General features: G+C 52.4%; 8 protein-coding genes across 8 annotated transcripts; 5 read left to right on the forward strand and 3 right to left on the reverse strand.

Moving 5' to 3' along the window:
* Positions 1-985: 985 nt before the first annotated feature.
* Positions 986-2,295, reverse strand: T310_2447 (uncharacterized protein; the record flags this gene model as incomplete). Its single annotated transcript, XM_013474678.1, has 4 exons — positions 986-1,292; positions 1,425-1,925; positions 1,955-2,199; positions 2,290-2,295. 4 exons carry the CDS (start codon positions 2,293-2,295, stop codon positions 986-988), a joined length of 1,059 nt encoding a protein of 352 aa, XP_013330132.1.
* A 292-nt stretch (positions 2,296-2,587) lies between these two features.
* On the forward strand, positions 2,588-3,901 carry T310_2448 (Camp independent regulatory protein; the record flags this gene model as incomplete). Its single annotated transcript, XM_013474679.1, has 1 exon — positions 2,588-3,901. One exon carries the CDS (start codon positions 2,588-2,590, stop codon positions 3,899-3,901), a length of 1,314 nt encoding a protein of 437 aa, XP_013330133.1.
* A 1,446-nt stretch (positions 3,902-5,347) lies between these two features.
* T310_2449 (uncharacterized protein) lies at positions 5,348-5,933 on the forward strand (the record flags this gene model as incomplete). Its single annotated transcript, XM_013474680.1, has 5 exons — positions 5,348-5,357; positions 5,445-5,492; positions 5,592-5,658; positions 5,706-5,787; positions 5,844-5,933. 5 exons carry the CDS (start codon positions 5,348-5,350, stop codon positions 5,931-5,933), a joined length of 297 nt encoding a protein of 98 aa, XP_013330134.1.
* A 2,639-nt stretch (positions 5,934-8,572) lies between these two features.
* On the reverse strand, positions 8,573-8,979 carry T310_2450 (sterigmatocystin biosynthesis monooxygenase stcF; the record flags this gene model as incomplete). Its single annotated transcript, XM_013474681.1, has 2 exons — positions 8,573-8,910; positions 8,970-8,979. 2 exons carry the CDS (start codon positions 8,977-8,979, stop codon positions 8,573-8,575), a joined length of 348 nt encoding a protein of 115 aa, XP_013330135.1.
* A 774-nt stretch (positions 8,980-9,753) lies between these two features.
* On the forward strand, positions 9,754-10,804 carry T310_2451 (uncharacterized protein; the record flags this gene model as incomplete). The annotated part of the gene is made up of 4 exons (XM_013474682.1): positions 9,754-9,905; positions 9,965-10,014; positions 10,068-10,210; positions 10,265-10,804. 4 exons carry the CDS (start codon positions 9,754-9,756, stop codon positions 10,802-10,804), a joined length of 885 nt encoding a protein of 294 aa, XP_013330136.1.
* Positions 10,805-11,568: 764 nt separating this feature from the next.
* T310_2452 (Uncharacterized protein) lies at positions 11,569-12,543 on the forward strand (the record flags this gene model as incomplete). The annotated part of the gene is made up of 3 exons (XM_013474683.1): positions 11,569-11,737; positions 11,787-12,016; positions 12,088-12,543. The coding sequence occupies 3 exons, from the start codon at positions 11,569-11,571 to the stop codon at positions 12,541-12,543; spliced, it is 855 nt and encodes a 284-aa protein (XP_013330137.1).
* A 691-nt stretch (positions 12,544-13,234) lies between these two features.
* Positions 13,235-14,266, reverse strand: T310_2453 (Pre-mRNA-splicing factor cwc24; the record flags this gene model as incomplete). The annotated part of the gene is made up of 1 exon (XM_013474684.1): positions 13,235-14,266. One exon carries the CDS (start codon positions 14,264-14,266, stop codon positions 13,235-13,237), a length of 1,032 nt encoding a protein of 343 aa, XP_013330138.1.
* A 1,306-nt stretch (positions 14,267-15,572) lies between these two features.
* On the forward strand, positions 15,573-18,825 carry T310_2454 (Nuclear migration protein (ApsA); the record flags this gene model as incomplete). Its single annotated transcript, XM_013474685.1, has 2 exons — positions 15,573-15,968; positions 16,030-18,825. Coding segments are annotated over 2 exons (3,192 nt in total), but the record flags the coding sequence as incomplete, so codon positions are not given.

An 18,825-nucleotide genomic window follows, 5' to 3' on the forward strand; every position in this document is an offset into this window, starting at 1 on the left:
TACATCATAATAAGTATCTCGTCTCTTCTGATTATGATATAAATAGATCAATTCGCAAGATCATCCAGACAAGGAAAATGCAGACCGAAAGGGAAGCAGCGATTGACAGGGGCCACTCGGTGTGCGCGCTGTCGGCCAATCAGCGGCCGGGCTGGCGCGTCCTCTGCCCCAAAAGATCATTTGACTCAGCGCCAAGCTTCCCGTGGACGCCTCTGATTGGGTGGGTCGCAACATGATACGCATGACTGGGCGCCCGGTCCACTCGGGCTCAGCGCCAACCATGTTCATCCGTCTCGACGACGAGGAAGACAATGGATGAACTCACGGCGTTCAGCAGCGAAAGGCCATCGTGTTCATTTCTCGCTGCACGGCTGTCACAGATTAAAGTGGCTGTTCGGCCGTGTCGCCGAATCGCCGCTAAGTTAGACCCATGTCTAGGGCCTCTAGGCGCCGGCTAACTATTGAACCGGGGCTTGAGACCGCATGAGCTTAATTCTGATGTTGGCTGCAGAAGTCAGCCTGTCAGAAATAGAATCAGGCCAACCAACAAAGAACGAGCGCGAACCGGGCCATTGATCTCGTGGGGATGCACAGGCAGCAGAATAATACACCGTCTGCTGTATGGTATTTTTAGGAAAAACAATACCTGTCTACAATAATACATCCGTACATGTCTGCAGCTGTTCACAGTGCCTTTCGATCCGGCGCGTGCCTTGGCTCCGAGTGGACACGGTGGCGTCCTGTCAGGAAGATCGCCAATGGCGGGAAGCAATACGCGAGGGCCAGCGACAAGCTCTCGAACGATGGGCTGTTGCGAGAAAAATTTGCCAAGAGGCCCAGGAATGATCTGAAATCAGGGCATCCCTTGTGGGCGATTGTGCCACATTTTTATTCTCTGTCATAATAATAATAATAACTTAACTACTCCGGGTCGTTAGTCAGCATCGCCAGGCTAGCCGGGACTATTGGGACTTCGCACGCCAACTTAATTTGGCCGTCGTAGGCTTACGCGAGGGCCTCCGCCCTCCCCGGCCCACCGTGGGGGCCCTTGCTGATTAGGTTTGCGCACCGATGCCAACGCAAACGCTCCCCAGAGCCAAGGCGTCCCTCGTGTCGGATTAAGCTTAAGCTTCGCCAGTTGCGCACTAAACCGGAAGTTCCACGTCGCGGACTGCAGGCCTGAGTCCTGACCCGGCGGTCGCCTGGCCTTGCCTGCGAGACGGCCACTCCGTATACGAGTCAGGGACGAGGAGAGGCGCAGACAGGCCAATACGAGGGCCGACTCGGCGGTACTATTGTATGAGCGTGCTTATTAATGCGCCAGGCCCATGATGGCGCCAGTGGAGCGCGGTGGAGCGCGCTTTGTTACCCGAGACAGCAAAGAGGGACTGTGCGCGGGCCTGAAACTGAGACGCCGCACGCACTATTGTTTAACGTTGTTGTAGCATGCATGCTGGCGGCCAAGCCTTGGCTCGGTCTGGTCCATCTTGGCTGCCAGTGGGCATTCCTGGGCAATAATCGCCGAGAGGAGCGAATTGACAATTAACCTTACTGCGCTCCTGCCCTGCAGTGGTTTTTTTTTTTGCGCCGCGCATGACAGGTTCGACCCGCAGGCTGCTCCTTCCCTGCTTCCAGTTTCCCTGTTTCCAGTTTCCCTGTTTCCTTCGCTGGGATTCTGGGAAGGTGCCGGGCAGCGGGCACGGGCAGCGCAGCGCCTGCCTGCCCGGGCAGCCCACCCTCCTGCCTCTGCCAGGAAGCAGGATCCAGGGATCAGCTGCAGATCGGCTGCCTTTTCTTTCTTTCTTTCTTTCTTTCTTGCAACTGCCGCGCTGCCAATCCCCAGCTCGCCCGACCACTTGCTGTTCGAAGCAGCCCCCGGTGGAGCGCCTCCCCACTCTATCTCGATTCGATTCGAAATGCTAATCCTAATCCTCCGTCTTTATTTGTTAATTACCTAGGTCCGGTAACTGCGTCCTGGATCGTCCTGCTTTCGCCCGCCGGCCGCATTGGCCCCACCCCAACTGCGACGCGCGCATTGCTGCGACCAACCCTGCTGGGAATAGAGGTAATGTAATAAATACGCCTGTATTGCTCGTCCACTGGCCGTGCGAGAATTTTTGTTTCCCGGCCCGTGGTGACGTAGAGCTGTTGAGGATCCTTCCCCCCTGTCACTGCCCACATGGGATGCACGGTGCCGATCTGATAATAGTATTAGTTATTACCTGTCTGAGCCTGCGTTCTTCTTCTTTCTTGCCTACTCATCTGCTCACTTTGCTGTGTTGTTCTTACATCCATCTCGTCTATCACCACCCCTGTCCTTCCCCTGGGTGGTTGCAGCTGATCTCACCAACATTCATTAATATATTCATCTAAGACTAAGTTCTTGGTACAGCCACGTTGGTGGTGTTTCTCTTATCTGAGTAATCCTGGCAAGAACAAAGCAGGGCTGACGGGTGTCAGAAGTGTGCATTAGTCGATTTCACCCATTGACTGGTTCCGTCTACAAAACCAGACGGTCTTCCGTCTCCCTCCATCCTCTCTCTGATTATCTCCCTTCCCTCTGCTCCTCTGCTTCAGCTCCATCTGGATGGAGACGTATTACGGCCTCGTCCGCACCCCTGCGGACGCCATCATCCTGTTCGAAGCATGTCGTCTGGGCCTTCTCCCCCGCGTCCAGCGACGGTTATCAGAGAAAGAGCGGCAAGCCATCAAGTCGGGTTCGGTGTTTGTGTGGGATGAACGAGAGGCGGGCATGCGACGATGGACCGATGGCAAGTCTTGGAGTGCCAGCAGAGTCTCCGGCAGCTTCTTGACCTACCGTGAGATGGAGGGCAAGCGTGGAGGCGTCTCGCGAGCCAACAAGACGCCCAACAGCCAGGGCGGCAGCGACGATGACCACAACAACAGCAATGACGAGGCTCCGGACGGATACCGCTACAAACCGGACGGGCTCATGAAGCAGTCCTTCAGCATCACCACGTCCACGGGACAGCACCTCCATCTGATCAGTTACTATGCCCGATCACATCCCACCGCCCCGAACCTCAACCAGCCGTCGACTGACCCGGCGTTGCGACACATCCGGCCCCAAAAGGGTCTCTATCCCGAATCGACCGTCAATGACCAGCAGAACCTGCCCGTGGTGACGCGGGGACCCATGGCCGGCGCGACGTTTTCGTTGTCGCCCCATGCCATGGGTGGATATCCGCAGCGGGGGTATGCGCCTCTCTACACATGGCCTCCGACTCCGCTGGCCACGCCACCCACCGCGACGATTCCGTACAGTGCCAGCTACCTGCCTCCTCTCTCCGGTGTGTCTGCTCCTTACGGTCAACCGCCGGCGCTACCAGCGCCTCCGGCACAACAAGCCTTGCCGGCACCGCCCGAGCGACCTGCCCATACGACGGAAACGACGACGTCGGCAGCGGCGCCGGCGCACACCAGCACAGCACCCGCACCAAGTCTTTCTACTACATACAGCCATCCGCCGCAGTCGCAATCACAAGCGGCACCCAGCCCTCCTCACTCTCAGCATGTCAATTCGCCGTCTCATGGGTCCCAGATCGACCCGCGTCTGATGCCGCAGACGTCTCAGCCGCCGACTAGTGAGCCTCGCCCGACGCTGCCGCTGACGCCGAACCAGTCGCATCTGCCGCCACCGCAGACGACGAACGGGCACGACGCGGCAGCTAGTTCGGGGACGACGGTGCCCAGCATTGGGGCGCTGATGAATGGGACGTCGGTGCCGCCATATTCGAAGCCGATCCCGACGCCGTTGTCTGGCAGTCCGAACAGCGTGCGACATACGGATGGGCCAAAGGACATTCCGAGCGAGAAGATAGGGATACCGGGGGAGGATATGCGGGCACTGCGGCAGTTGGACCGGGTGTTTACGGCGTAGCTATAATTGCTTTTTACTGAGTGATGAAATTACAGCTTGATACCAGATTCAAAAGCCTGTCGCATTTTTTTTTTGTTCTCTTGTGGCGTTGAGAGTGGGATGATTGATTTGTTTTCTACAGCATGGGCGGCGGTTTATGGTTGTATGTTTATGGGTTTTACATACATGGCATGGGATGGGTTGAGATTGTCAGTTAGAAGTTGTAATCTGTTGTTCTACTTCTTGGGTGTGTTATTGCTGTAGCATAGGAAGAAGTCAACTACTACTGTTCAGCTTGCAGTGTGCCTACAATGCAGCACAATACAGTACAGCAGTATACTCTTAGTCCAGCGTTCAGGCCCTCAACTTGTCTCAGTTCAACCTCGCTTCTCAAGAAGGATTCATCCAAAGGATCAATCAAAGCAAGCAAGCTCGCTCGAAGCAAGCAAACTTCAATTCAAAACGGAAACAAAACGCCGGTCTAACCAACCATAACCCCATTAACCATGAACCCATTAGTAAACCAGTAAACCATTAGTAAACCAGTTAATTAAACTAAGTAATTAAACTAATTTCTGTCGATAAAGTCAACGTTAATGTCATTTAACCTTGTTTGTTGTATTGTAAGTAAGGTAAGGTAAGGTAAGGTAATTTGGCCCCATGCGCCATGATCCATACTCCATGCGCCATGCAATCCATCCTGACATTGATAAGCGAGGCCTCTTGTGCGCACTGACACAAAGTAAAAGTGAAATAAGCGTCTGACATGTTTGAATTGGGATAGTCAGGTACTCCATATGGGCACTATGTGCATGTCAGGTACATAGGCGATGTGCATGTGCATGGATGTGGGCGTGGGCATAGTGGGCATGTGTGTACTTACTTACTTTGTTTGCTATCTTCTAGAATATTACTTTGACTTCTGGTGAAGGGAGAACTTGATTCTTGGTTTTTGTCATTGTTAGTCAACTTGCTCTTTATATTTTTATTCATTTATTCCTTTTGTTTATTTTAGTTTATAGCATAGTAATAGTGATAACAATGCTCACAGCGAACTCCGTAGTCTTTCTTTCTCTGTACTCCGTACAGTACAGCCTGATTTGATTTGACTCAATTGCCGAAGACGACACGACGATCGCGATGAAGCCTCTCTCTCTCTCTCTCTGTGGCTGGCCCTGTCTACCTCTACCTAGTCTAGATCTGCTCTGTATAGCTAGCTAATAGGGCCAAAAAAGGCATATTCCATTTTAAAATAGCGGCGGCAACAATAACAATACATAATAATAACAAGTTGAAAAAAAATTAAGCTTCATCGTTTTTGTTTTCTTTTTTTTTACCCCGGTCTTTTTTTTTCTCGGTTATTGCTTAAGGTTTGTTTGGCTGTCTTGTCTGTGTTGGAAACTGTTGTTGTATCGTATTATGTTGGTTGTTGGTTGATGGCTGTGTTGGTCTTTTGGCCCCCATGCCATGGATATACGTAGGTATTCCAGAAGGATTTGCGTTGTGCAGTTAGCACATTATTAGCTTGGTTCAGTTTGGTTAGTAGTGGCTCTGCCACCTGCAGGTACAGCCAGACTAATTACTCTGTACAGACAGGAAGGACTACTGTCATGTCAGTGTCATGTCAGTGTCACCTTGTCTTAGTTAGACTATGCCTAGCTGGCTAGCTAGTCTTAGGAGTAATTACTGGACTTTGTACTGTGCCTGACAGGTTACTGCTCTGCTACTGCTACTGCTACTACTAGTAGTACTACTACTGTAGATACTTGCCTAGGTAGGTATGTCGTAGCTATGCCCTGTCTACGTCGATATGTACTGTGTGTAGGGTACATGCTACTACTACGGTAGTCTGTCGATACGAGGGAACAGTAGCGATATCCAACAAGGTATACCATGAAGTATGTACTGTATGTATGTACCTAATGCAGGAACTGAACTAGAACTGGGGGCTGTACATATGCAGGGGCCAGACTTAGACACAACTACCGAGTCACCGACGACCGACCGAAAGATGGATCATGGGAACTGGGAAGGACCCAAGATCGACAGCTAGCCGCCCTAGGAAGAAGGGTCGAAAAGTCTAGAATGCGGCAATTTTCAATAGGCACCTAATTAACTTCAATCCAAATCCCACAGCACTAGAGAGGACAGCCATGAATCCTTCCGGAGTGCTTCTGAAACGGACCGGAGGAACGCTCGAGCGGATCTGGGGCTGCGGGAGCGGGGGCGGGGGATAGAAAAAAAGACATACACACATACATGCATGCATGCTTTGTACAGGATGTACTGTTTGTACAGTGCATAGAGGTGGGTGGATAGATATATCTATATATGTAGAGTGCCAAGATGGATATGTAGGTGTCAGCCACCTGGGAAAAAAAACAGTCAGGACAGGAAGTACAGAAGTCTGAGATAACATGCGCTATACGCTTGTTAGGTACAATATAGTGTACACAGAATTAAAAAAAAACAGTGTGCCGTCAACCGACTGACGATCGATAATAACGCATGTACAGTACAATATGCATGTACCTAGATGCCTAATTGCCTGACGTTGTAACTCTAAAGTATATCTACCTAATGTACTGTATGCATGCAATTACTAAGCGACAATGTCAATAAATGCCTCACCTCATGAGGCATTTACTATTATTGTTGTTATTGTTGATATTATTATTATCATTACTATTATTCCTGGGAGAGGGCAGATATATATCTCTCTTTTTTTTCTTTTTGGGCATCCACGCCAACCTACTTACCTACTCCTATATTATTATAGCTATTATTATTTTGTACTGTTACTATGTGTATATATTATTTGCTTCTTTCTTTCTTTCTTTCTTTTTCTTACATGCAGTATGTACTGTACATACCTATAGAGAAATATATGTGTTTCAAAATAATACTTACTTACTCGTAGATCTGCTTCTGCTGATATGATATTATGATCTTCGTGAGGAAATTTGCCTTGCCTTGTCTTGTCTTCTCTCCTTGCGGTATTTTTTTTACTAATTTTTTTCCCCTTCTTTTTCCTGCTGCCTGTTGAAAAGTACATACAAGTAAGCTAAGCTAAATCCTAAGATCCTAAGATCGTGAGTGAACAAGGATGGAGTGTATCCATTTCAGTATATTATTACATTATCCATAGATACATAGTAGCAGGGAGAGGAGGAGAAGTGAAATAAGTAGACAAGTTTTCTTTTCTTTTTCTTTTTTTCTTTTCATTTTTTCTTTTGTTGAAGAATCTTGAAGAATCGCCTTTCCGATCAATCATTTAAATCAACTTTCTCCCATGTTTGACTGGTTGATGGCTAGGGCATATATTTATTTTTGATTCTAACTCCTAACGTTATATCTCGCGGGCATGATTTTTTCTTCCTAGCCATCAGGATATATTCAGACTCAGACAGGACATACAGACAGACAGACAGAATTTCCATTGATTAGAATTGCTGAGAATTGTTCGTTGGAAGAAGAAGAAGAAGAAGAAGAAGAAGAATGTCATTGAAGAAGATGCGTAGATGAAAAAGCACATATATAGGCTTTCTGACTATGATGTAGTCTTTTTTTTTTCGAATGCTCGATTATAATAAGCTCATAAGCTCATCAGGTCGAAGCAATCTTTCTTTCTGTGGATAATATTAATATACGAAGTAATAATTAAGGATTATTAAGGGCGTCTTTTTATTTATAAAACCGGTATTATATTAGCTTTGTTTGTCTGCTACAAATGTAAAATGTATTCATTCATATTCACTTGCACTCCTGCGCTGATGAAAAAAAATTATTTATTTTTTTGCAACGAAATATAAATGCAAATTGTTGTTGTAAGCTTAAAGCTTAAAGATCCTAGAGAATAATGATGATTTTATTCAGCACAGAGAGAGAGAAAGGGAGCGCAAAGACTGCTCATTAATAGAGCCGATAAAAAACATCCCTGATATCAATTCCCCTCATTCATTGATTTTCTGTTGTGTGACAACACGACACACTAACTCCATCGTTGGATCACATGCACCCTCCAGTTCATTGTCGTTAGACAGTCACATGTATGGATTGTCCATGTACAGTACAGTCCGTAGATGACAAGCATGCTTGATCTTAGATTATTCAAGCATCTTCCACAGAATATCATAATTTCATTGAATTGAAGAAAGACCTGAAACTAACTACTTTTTCTTGAGTCTGCCTGGTCTGTCTGTCTGGACAGCGAATTCTTTCTTTCTTTCTTTCTTTCAATAAATACTATACTGTTAGTTAATAATTCTCAGCAACTCTAATATTATATTATGAGTCGTGCTGGACTGCGACTCGATCCGCTGCATGACGACGTCGCGAACGAATTTGAAATTTCGGACCCGTCGTTCAGCCAGGGATCGGGGGATGAAATACTCCAACAGTGTTGAAAGACCAGAAAACGATTTCGAGGCGTACACCAGGCCCATGAGCTTGAAGTTGGTGACCATGTCGGAGATTCAGGGATGGTATGCGGCCCTTCGCAGGCAGTCGAACTCGTAGCCCAAAGCGAGGCATCCTGAGAATTCCCATTCGAACAGATTAGAACTGGAAATATGCTGAACTCAGGCAGGTCATACCCATGATATCAAACGTCGTCCAATCGAACCACGGAACAATGTTGACCACCTGTCCAGCATGATCTCGGAGCCCCTGGACCAGGAGATCCACATATCCCTAGATCAGATACTGCCGCTTGTTAAGCTCCTTTTCGGAGAACGCGGGCGCCAGATACCGTCGCTGGCGGGCGTGGTTGACATCGTCGGATTCCCCGATTCCTGCAGCGCCACTTGGGGGCATGATATAGAGATCCGGGTCTTTGGCGTATCCCCGTTTGCCTGGGCGGCGGCCATAGATATGTCTTATGGCGGTGGCGGTATCGAACGAGACGCTATTGGGTCCGATGCGGACGACAGACTCGTAGCGATCATGGATTCTTTTCACATACGCCACTCCGGTGCCAGTAAAGCATGCATAGACGTGGGGAATTTCCGACGCCGCTGCGAAGAGAGGACCTGGGATTTTCCGCAGAGGTGGAAGAAGATATTGTAGAATAGCACATGTTAATACGTACTGAGGAACATGTTAGCATGCTTCTTTCAAATTCCAGCACGTCGAGGTCATACAGCTGCTGCCAGTGCGATGGACGTCTTGAAGACATCGACAAAGGAAAAGCTCACACCCTGGATGAAAGACATGTCTGTTGAAACGAATGAAATTGATCAGCACCAGAGATATAGGATCAAGCCAGAGTGTAAGCGTGTCAGCGCAGTCTGCAAAACGTAGGAAGGCGAGCCACACTATGTGGGAGATTCGATGCGTCCTGGGTATGACACGCATATCGCAGTGATCGTCGAGATGAACAGTAGAGACTGTGGGGGTTGCCGATCGTGATGGAGGCCGTTAAGTTTGCGGCACGGCGCACAGGATACTGTATCCGGAAAACTGAGACAGCTGTACTACTCACTCCAGTTCGAGATTGCAGTGATCATGTGCAAAGCTATCCAACCTTCTTTTAATCTTATTCTCGTATGACCGTTTTGCTGCTCGCTGAGTGCAGACATTGGCTGAAGGGGCCGAAGGATCAGAGAATGCCGGTCCTCCATCTGAAATAGTCAACTGTAGACTTTAATGATGGCAATCGCGGTCTTGGCTATACCAAAAGACAAAGGTGACGAATTTTGCGTGATTTTCTTGTGTGACTGTTGTAACCCCCCATTTTAGATGGTGGTGCAGTAGTCAAACCTCTATACCTATATATGGAGTAACATCTTCTCCATATTTCCACCGATGGGTGTTGCTCAGCAATATTCAACGTTGCGCCTAACCTGGCTCATACCGTCCTTCATACTCGCAAAATGACCTTGGACACAAAGTCCATTGACTGCCTGCGCAGAGTCCAAAAGTATCTTGATCGAAATGCGAGGCACTGGGTGTCCGAGACCGACACCGGCATCACGTTCAAAGACAACTTTATTGAGCTTCTGATGCTCGAGGAGACTGGTAACTGGTATCATGCCTCTCCCAGCTTGGAGAACCTGGAAAAGAGACTTGCTGAGAACGATCCAGGAACCTCGTTGATCTGAGGATCCCGCAAGGGAAATGGAATTACTTTGGATGTGAGTCGTCCTTTATAGAGACAGTGGGTGTAGATTGCTGACGAGCAATCCAGCCAAGGCGGTCATCGTCGGCGACTACCCCGACGACAACGATACCAACGCGGTTGCCTCGACGATCGTGAAACCCGTCGATTCCAGGGCCCATGCTCTCATGGATGAACTGCTGCAGAGCGAAAACGAAGATGGAATCATCCAGGTAATCGATCAGAGGTGGCGATGACATCTTTAACTAACGAAACTGCTCCAACAGCTCTACCAGGATCCCTCACGGCCGCGCGTGTGTCCCGAAGTCTCGGCCAACATCTGCACCTTCTTCTACACCTACAACCGCGGCCATGAAGTCCGCAAGTCGTTTGACTGGGTGTATTCGGCGCTGCAGGACCGGGCATATCACGTCCCGGGTAGATATTACTTCAACCCGGAGCCCTTCTTCTACTATGTCCGGCGTCTGGTGCGTTCTGCCAAGCAGCAGCCCGAGCTGGACCGGCTGAAGGAGCTCCTGGCAGCCCGGGTCCAGGAGCGCATCGGGACCACACCGGACGACCCGGGCTGCCTGGCCATGCGGCTGCTGATCTGCCACGACTTTAACATCCCTAACCAGGAGGATCTGCAGGCGCTGCTTCGCTTGCAGGAGGAAGACGGCAGCTTCGGCGTGGGCTGGTACTATCGCTTTGGCCGTTCGCAGATCAAGGTCGGGCACCGGGGGTTCACGGCGACGCTGGCATTGGAAGCGATCAAAAAGAACCTGTTGTCTGCTGATGAGAATGGCGCGAATGGCAGCATTGAGTGACGGAAACTTTTTCTTTCTCTTTTGGATATACAGTAGTAACACCACAGGCAGGGTGATAGTTGACGTTGAACTGTTCAGTATTGTCATTAGTATTGCCATTGGCTGAGTCCAAATAGAAAGAGACGCGACCGATCAAGTCGTCGTTGCCGAATCGCACTGTTCTCTTATTGGCTAGCGTGGCTCACCGGCAATCCGATTGGTGGCAGCCATCTTAAATTTGTCGAATAGCTGCTTCTGCCAAGCCGCTAGATCGATCCTGGAACGATCTTCCAGCATCAACATCTCATCCTATCTCGTTCGGGATGCAACAGGGCGATCATGCTGAGTGAGGCTGCTGACTATCCAGCTTAGGAAGTCGGAGGGCCGAATCCTTTCACAAACCTGCCGCCGATCACATGGTCGCAAGTCGATCAGAAGGATGAGAATGGCCTGAAGGGCCCTTCGTACTCCGTGTGAGAGTCAGGTCGCAACGTATTCACATGTCCTCCATACTGACATGAAGCAAAATGGCGGGGCCCCAGAGGAATGATCTTTCGAGAAAATGCCTCAAGCCAAGCAGATAAAGCTTCCAGTCAGTAATCATGCATATAACTGACTCTGTACCTTGTGTGACGCAATACTGGCAACGGTCTAGACTTGGATGAAACCTACCAATCCAGGCAAAGGCAGTGTAACGTCTCGACTATTATTTCTGTTTGCTTTTTGCTGCCCATGAGCACTTTCTTTCTGGTTGTCTGATTTTTTTGTCCGTCTCGTGCGTCGATATGCCGGGTTATCGACTCAACGCAGTTCTCAGTCTGGTGCTTCTTCCTCTCGCCAACGCGATGGGGCATCTGGCACCGGGCGTCGGGGCTGCCTGGGCTGCAGTTGGAAGGCCGCTGATCGACTATCCGGTTCTTCTCTTGACATTCTCAGTTCATGCTCTCGCCGACAGTGAGTCCTGACATAACAAAGGAAAAAGGAACCTGCTGATCGACACCAGGCTATGATAAATGGAAAGACATGCCCCGACATGCCCGGCCATCGACCAGACTGTGGCTGATGTGGGTTGGCAGTCTGCTGACCCTCTTGCTGGGGGCAACCTATCAATGCGGCTTCCACGTCGCCAGACGACTGCTTTTCTTCCTGGCAGGAGAGTTGCTGTGGCCAACTCCGTCAGTCCCCTTCTACTCCCCCGGCAAAGGCCTGCGACTCGTTAAGCTCAAAGATGTGGTATGTTGCCACTTCCCATATCTTCCATATCCCAAACGCAGGATTTGACTGGATAAAAAAAACCCTGCTAGTTCGGCGCCGGAAAATCGGCCTTCTGTGGTTTCTGCGCCGGCTGGATGGACGTCAACCCTGCCACCGTGCGCGCGTGCGGGCTGTATCCCAGCCTGTGCAGTTCCGGAGACGTGCGCCTGCGGTCGCTGGCCTACAGCGTGCTCTACAACTTCCTTCGCGAAACCGTCTGCGACGCCAGAGACGTTGTCGAGGATGAAGAGGAGGGAGTAATGACGCTGCCCATTGCGCTGGGTCGGCGGGGTACGATGCTCCTCCTCACGGTGGTCGTTATTCTTGGCGATATCGTCATCACTGGAGACTTGAGCGTGGAATCGTTGCTTCGCGCGACATTTGCGCTGGCCATGTCGCATGTGGTGCGGAAACAGCCGAGAGAGAACGGGCTGGCTTGGGCTTGTCTGGCGCTTTTTCTGCTGCTTCCTGTCTTGTGGGGGCAGGTTCGGCTGGTGGACTCGTAGTGTCGCGGTACAAGGTTGTACCTTGACGGAAGGACCTTCGACGGAATGGAAGCATGGAGGATCCATCTCTGGTCACATGGGATACCCGTGACTTGGGTATGGATACATTCCCTGTACGTAGTCGGAAGATCCTTCCTCCATCATCTCATGGTTCATCCTTCATAGCAATGGCACGCTGCATTTAGTCGCTACAATCTATGTTCCTCGTTCTTATCTGTTCTTGCCGTCTTTCTTGGAGAAGAATTGATTTACTGCCTGCTTTATTTGAATTATATTTATATCTATTATTATAGTGAGTTACTGATAGAAAAGGAAACTGGCTAGAAAGTAGCTTAGTATTTATAGATAGATTTGATCTGTCTATACTTGGTAGTGTTTGAATAACCTATATTGCCTGTTTGCCTGTCTGTTTGATCCAAGATGAAGTTGTGCTTATCCATGCAGTATTATTTCTGTGACCTGACTGGTGGAACGTGGGTGGAACGTGATATAGAACACTCATTATTCTTCATATTTATTGATCGACCGTCTCCAAGTATACGCACATAAAGCACTGCTTTGGCATACATTATTCTTATTATTCCCGCAAATCGAGCCCGAGACCTTCCGTTCGTATATGCTTATGGTATCAACTCATTACTATAATACAATGACTAACCTAATCATCAGACGATCGTCAAACTGAAAGAGATCAGTCCTCAGTCTCTTCTTCCTCTTCGCTGCTGACTTCTTCGCCCGCGGCGATGGCCTGCTCACGGCGCTTTCTGGCCCGCTCGCGCTTCTTCTCGAGCAGTTTATTCAGCTTCTTGGCCACATTGAACACCCCGCCGGTGCCCGCTCCGCAGGCCGCACACGCCGGGTTCTTCCGGTACCGCTGCAGGGCGCACGACTCGCAGAAGTAGTGGCCGCACTTGGTGACGATCGGGTTCGTGTACGACTTCTTGCAGATGATGCAGGCAAACGGGATGTTCTCGAGCATCTCCTCGTCGTCCGAGTCCTCGTTGTGCTCGGCCGTCTTGGCGCCCTTGTTCTGCGACGCGACCGTCTGGCCCTCCAGCTTCTTGCCCTTGGTGGCAATCTCCCAGTCGCGGTCCAACTCCCAGCCCTGCTTGTAGTCTTCACGCGCGTGCAGGAACTTGCACGTGTCGCCGAACCCACAGAACCCCGTCAGCTTCCAATCCTTGCAGACATCCGGGGCATAGTCTGTGACGGTGATGGTGCGAATATTCGTGGGAGCCTTCATCGGCCCGACCTGCTTCGTGGGAGCATTGGGGTTCTTCTGAATGAAGGACTGGTAATTGGCAGCGCCCTTGTATGTGCCGTCTGGGGCCGAATCCGATTTGGCGTCCGGCTGGGCCCGTGTTTTGCCCAGCAGATTCTTCGCGCTCAGTTCCTCCTCCTCGTGCCAGTTCGAGTGCTTGGTCGCATCGTTCGTCGTGACCAGGGGCGCGGCGGTCGTGTTCGCTGTTGTGTCTGCATCTCTCGCATGGGGCTGATTCGACGCAGAGGATGCCGTCACTGCGGCATTCTTCCGTCGTCGCTTGATGCGGCGGCCTTCCTCGTCGTCTGATGAGGTGAAGTCCGAGTCTGAGTCGGACGCGGGCGGCGGCGAATCGGGCTTCTTGCGAAAGGTCGACTTGGCCTTCGCAGAGCGCTTCTTGAAGGAGAACTGGGGGACATCAGCCGGAAGATCAGCGGCGACGTCAGCAGCCTCCTCAGACATGGTGATGGCTGTGACAAGACTGTCGCAGCAGAGACCAATACTCTGTATGATGCTGTGGCGTTGATCTGCGGGTGACCTCATATTGGTCACGTGTGACAAGGCATCAGTCACATGACATCACATGACCAAAGTGAGGCTGCGCTAGCCCAAAGCAGGAAGGCACGCGTACCAAACTGCAATGGGCTAGCCTGTTTGGTTGGGCGCAAACACAGCGCGTCAGCAGCCAATCAGGCGCCGCAGCCAGCCCGCCTGACGTGTAGCCAGTCACGCCCCTCCGCCAGCCTGCCCACGAGCTGCTTCTCGTGCTGGCAGACAACAGTCTTGTCTTGCAGGCCTGGCAGCCTGTGTGTAGCAGGATGCGCTGCCAGTCGCTCACGGCGACATGTAGCACAGCCAATGTAGCCAGCGTATTGACATGCGCCTGTTGATTCACATTCATGACAGCTATGTAGTAGCCCAGCCGCCCGGCGTGAGCCAGTGCCCGCACGGCCCCTGCAGGAAATGAAATGAAGCCTCCAGATCGCTGCTGCACCGCCCTGTCCTCCTCCGCCCAAGACGGCCACCCGCTGCCACTTGTTTCTTCCCTTCCTTTCTCTCCTCTCTGTGTTCCCCCGCCCAGCGGAGTCGGTCGGCCACGTTCGACTTCGTTGCAGCATCTCACTCTCTTTTGTCGCTCCTTTCTTTCTGCCAATCCTCTGTCAGGCTGCTCTTCATCTGGCCTGCACAGTCGATCCCCTGCCGCCTTCGTTCTCTGTCTGAGGTGTCGTGGAGGGCGTGGCCTGTTGGTGTGGTCCCTGCCTAGGCTCCCCCGTGCGCACCCCTACCTACATACGTACATACATAGGGTGCCCGCTGCAGGCCAGCCACATAACATAACGCGTTCCACTGTTGATCTGGCTTCCCGATCAACTCTCGACCGTTGTGTCCGTTCCCCCACGGGTCGATACCTTTGTTGCGCCTGTGACACGGCTACCCACCAGGCACTTGGTCCTGCATCTTTCCGCGCCTAGTGCTCTCACCGTCTTTCTGCACGCAGCGTCTGTGCCCTGGAGGGTGTGTTTTCGACGAGAACGAGGAAGGAAAGGAGGAAGGAGGGTTGTGCTCGGTTGGATAATGCTTGCGATCTGACACACAGGACTTCAAGACCTGCAAACGGAGCGAGCGACGGTCCACCAGCTCAGCCTCTGGGTTGGAGGGTCGTCTCACGTCCCATCTCTCTGTGATGACAGCATCGCTTGCGGATCCGGCTACGAATCAACATCGTGACCCGGTGCCTGGAGAAGGAGAAGAGGCCTTTATGCCCGCCATGGAGGACCCCTTTGTGAACAGCCCTGATGGGCCTGCCGCTTCTCGCGATTCCCACCGGTACTCGTCCTTTGACACCCAGCTGCTCAGCCTGGATGCGTCGTCCCCGTCTCAGGCCAAGCGCGCCCTCGAGGCCCACCTGGCCGAGACGGAGCGGCGACTGCAGGAGGCTTCGAAGCTGGGCACTGCTCTCGTGGAGCAGCAGCAGAAGCTCACCGAAAAGCTCAGAGAGGTAGAACGCCAGCAGGATGAAGGCGAGATCGGGCCCGAACTGCGTCGCAAGCTCATGGAGCTGGAGAGGGAGTACAATGAGATTGGTAAGGAGAGCGCGCGAGCCTTCTTGGCTCCCAAGCGACTGGTCAGCACCGGAGACGGCACGCCTTCGGGTGAACTACGGGTATGGCTGCTTTCGCTTTGAAGACTACTTGGTGATATAGTATTGCTAACGGATCTCACAGTCGCCAACCAACTCGTCGGTTTTTACCAGCCAAGCGACCGCCTCGCCCTCCAAAGTCAGCGTCCCCTCACGCAAGCAACGGAACCAGCAGTCGAGCCGCGTCCATGACATTGAATTCGCAACGGAAATCTCGACGTCGCTTCTTGCTCAAGTTCGTCAGCTGCAGGCGCTCCTGGCTGAGCGGGATGAGGCCTTGAAAGCGGCCAATCTGGAAAACTCAAGGCTGGAGCTGGAAGCGGAGGGATTTGCCCAGCGCATTCGAGCCCTGGATGAAAGCGAACAGCGTTACAAAGACGAGAACTGGAACCTCGAGACCCAGACGCACGAGCTCCAGAATACCATCAAGGAGGCTGCCGATCGTGAAAACCGCCTCAACAACACCATCAGCGCCCTGACGGCCGAAAAGAACAGCGTCGAGCGCGAGCTCGAAGAGTTGAAGCAGGCCAACGCCAAGCTCCTCGAGGACCAAGCCGCCGCGCAAAAGGCGCACGACAGCGAGGTGCATATGCTTCGCCGGAACCTGAGCAATGGGGACGCGGAACGACAATCTCTGCAAGCCAAGGTGGACGAGTTGACCTCGCAGAACCAGGAATTGGTCAAAGCCGTTTCCGCGCTGCGGGCGCGACAGCAGGAGATGGAAGCTCCTCGAGTCCAGACTATCGAGCCGGAGGACAACATTCCCGATCAACCGACTCCGGAGAACACCCCGCCGCCGTCTCCCAACAAGCCCACGCCTCGTCATGGCCATCTGGAGACCGAGACCCTCCGAAGCTCCCTTGGTCACGCCCATCGCATGATCCAGAATCTCAAGAGCACCATCCACCGCGAGAAGACCGAAAAGATCGAACTCAAGCGCATGTTGCAGGAGGCCAGGGATGAGCTGGAGACTCGTCGTCGTGAAGCCGCCGTTCCGGCAGCCAGTCATCATCATCATCCGAAGCGCCAGAAGATCAAACCGGAGACGTTCAAGAAACCCATCGTCCGGCCGGATTTGCTTGGTCCCGCCAGGAGAGGCAGGACGACGGAAGTGGCCCTGGATGAGCCCGACTGGGAGGACCACACCAGCGAGGCGAGCCCGACGCGCACCATCCGGTCAGCCAAGGGCAGCAGCCCTCGGCGTTCGACGGACCTAAGCGAGGCCTACCAGACTGCCACCGAGGCCGATGACTCTTTCGAGACTGCCAATGAGCGTGAAACAGCGACCGAGAGCGAGGCGTTCCAGACGGGTGTTGAAAGCATGGCCGAGGACAGCGCCGACGATCTCACGGAAACCGAGGAGCGGGCCACTTCTCGCGGAGGCACGCCACGGGCCCGGAGAGTGCCCTCTTCGTTGCAGTCTGGGGCTGGTGACCGGACCTCCTATCACAGCACGGCATCGACTTCGGAAGATGAGGCGGAAGAAGTGCGGACCCCGGTGCAGTCGCCGCCCCCGCGATACCGGCTGAAGATGAACAGAGGCGTTCTGAGGCGCATCCGCCCCTCTGGCGAGGCTCCCATGGCCGAACCGATGAGTCCGCGCGAAACACCGGCAAGCCCGACGCAGGGAAGGGCTCTTCCAATGGGCCAGAGTCTGTTTGCGGAACTGGAAGAGTTGGGTTCTGGGAATGAGGGAGACTTCGGCACGCCTGTGCGATCATCCTCTCATGGTTTCTCCCAGCCGTCTACTCCGCTCCAGAATTCCGTGGTACTGGATAGAAGGGATTCGGAGGCGACGTTACCTCCGCCCCGGTCGCTTATGGTTGATTCTTCAACGATGACGGAGCCTTGGGAACAACCTCCTTACCTTGCTTCCCAGGTTTCAAAAGAGACCATTCGACCCGAGAGACCGCTCACGATTGACACCAAGACTATCCCAACGTTGGTGGACTCTTCAACCCAGTATACACCCACGAAGCCATCGGCGGGATCAAATGGCGAGCTGCCCACGTTCCCTACGCCGCCGAAGACCATTTGGGACGAGTCCGCGTCGGTCAGGCAGGGACAGGTCTCTGCCAAGGAGGAACCAGACTCGACAAAGGCCGTGCAGGTACAGTTGGATGTTTCAGCGATCCAGGCGGTGGAGACAGCGCCGGTCGCACCAGTCGTTCCGGAGCTGAAACTATCGACAATCTTGACTCAGGCGACGGAACCGGTCGCCTGCAAGTTGCCAGAGCCCGAACCCGTTGTGGTCGTCGAGCCAGAGCCTACCAAAGCTGCCGTGCCGCAATTGTCTGTGTCTTCCATCTACAGTGAAGAGACCATACCTGTTGCTCCTAAGTTGCCCGAGCCCAAGCCCGAGCCCGAGCCTGCTACGGTTATCGAACGCGAGACTCCCGACAGAGCTTCACCGCAATTGTCCCTGTCGTCAATCCAGGCAGAACAGACTCAACCTGTGGTGCAGCCGGCGCATGACGATCGTCAGCGTTCCGTCCCTGAGCTCTCCATCTCGCCGATCCAGTCAGCAGAGACCATCCCCGTTGAACCTGTCCTGCCAACTCCCGTTCCCGCAGTCTCTGTTTCCCCTGCAGATGAATCGCCTGATGAAAGGCCAACCACTGCTGTCCACAGAGGAGACGTTGCCGTTTCGGTGCTCGACAAGAAACCGTCCACCGTTGTTGAAGACGACGCCAGCCAAGACATCGCTTCGGACGCGGAGAATAAGGCTAAGGAGGCGACGAGTGTCATCTCCGGAAATGTTGCTCCCCCCGAGACAAAGAAGGACCTTACTCCGGGTGCAGACAAGGGTGCCCAGACCATCCTGTCGGCCAAACAGATCGACCAGCTACTCTTGGAGCGTGCAGCAGCTCGTCCTGTCACT

The sequence above is a fragment of the Rasamsonia emersonii genome (assembly GCF_000968595.1).
Source record: "Rasamsonia emersonii CBS 393.64 chromosome Unknown ctg1118621760029, whole genome shotgun sequence".
In the NCBI taxonomy this organism is placed as follows: Eukaryota; Fungi; Ascomycota; class Eurotiomycetes; order Eurotiales; family Trichocomaceae; genus Rasamsonia; species Rasamsonia emersonii.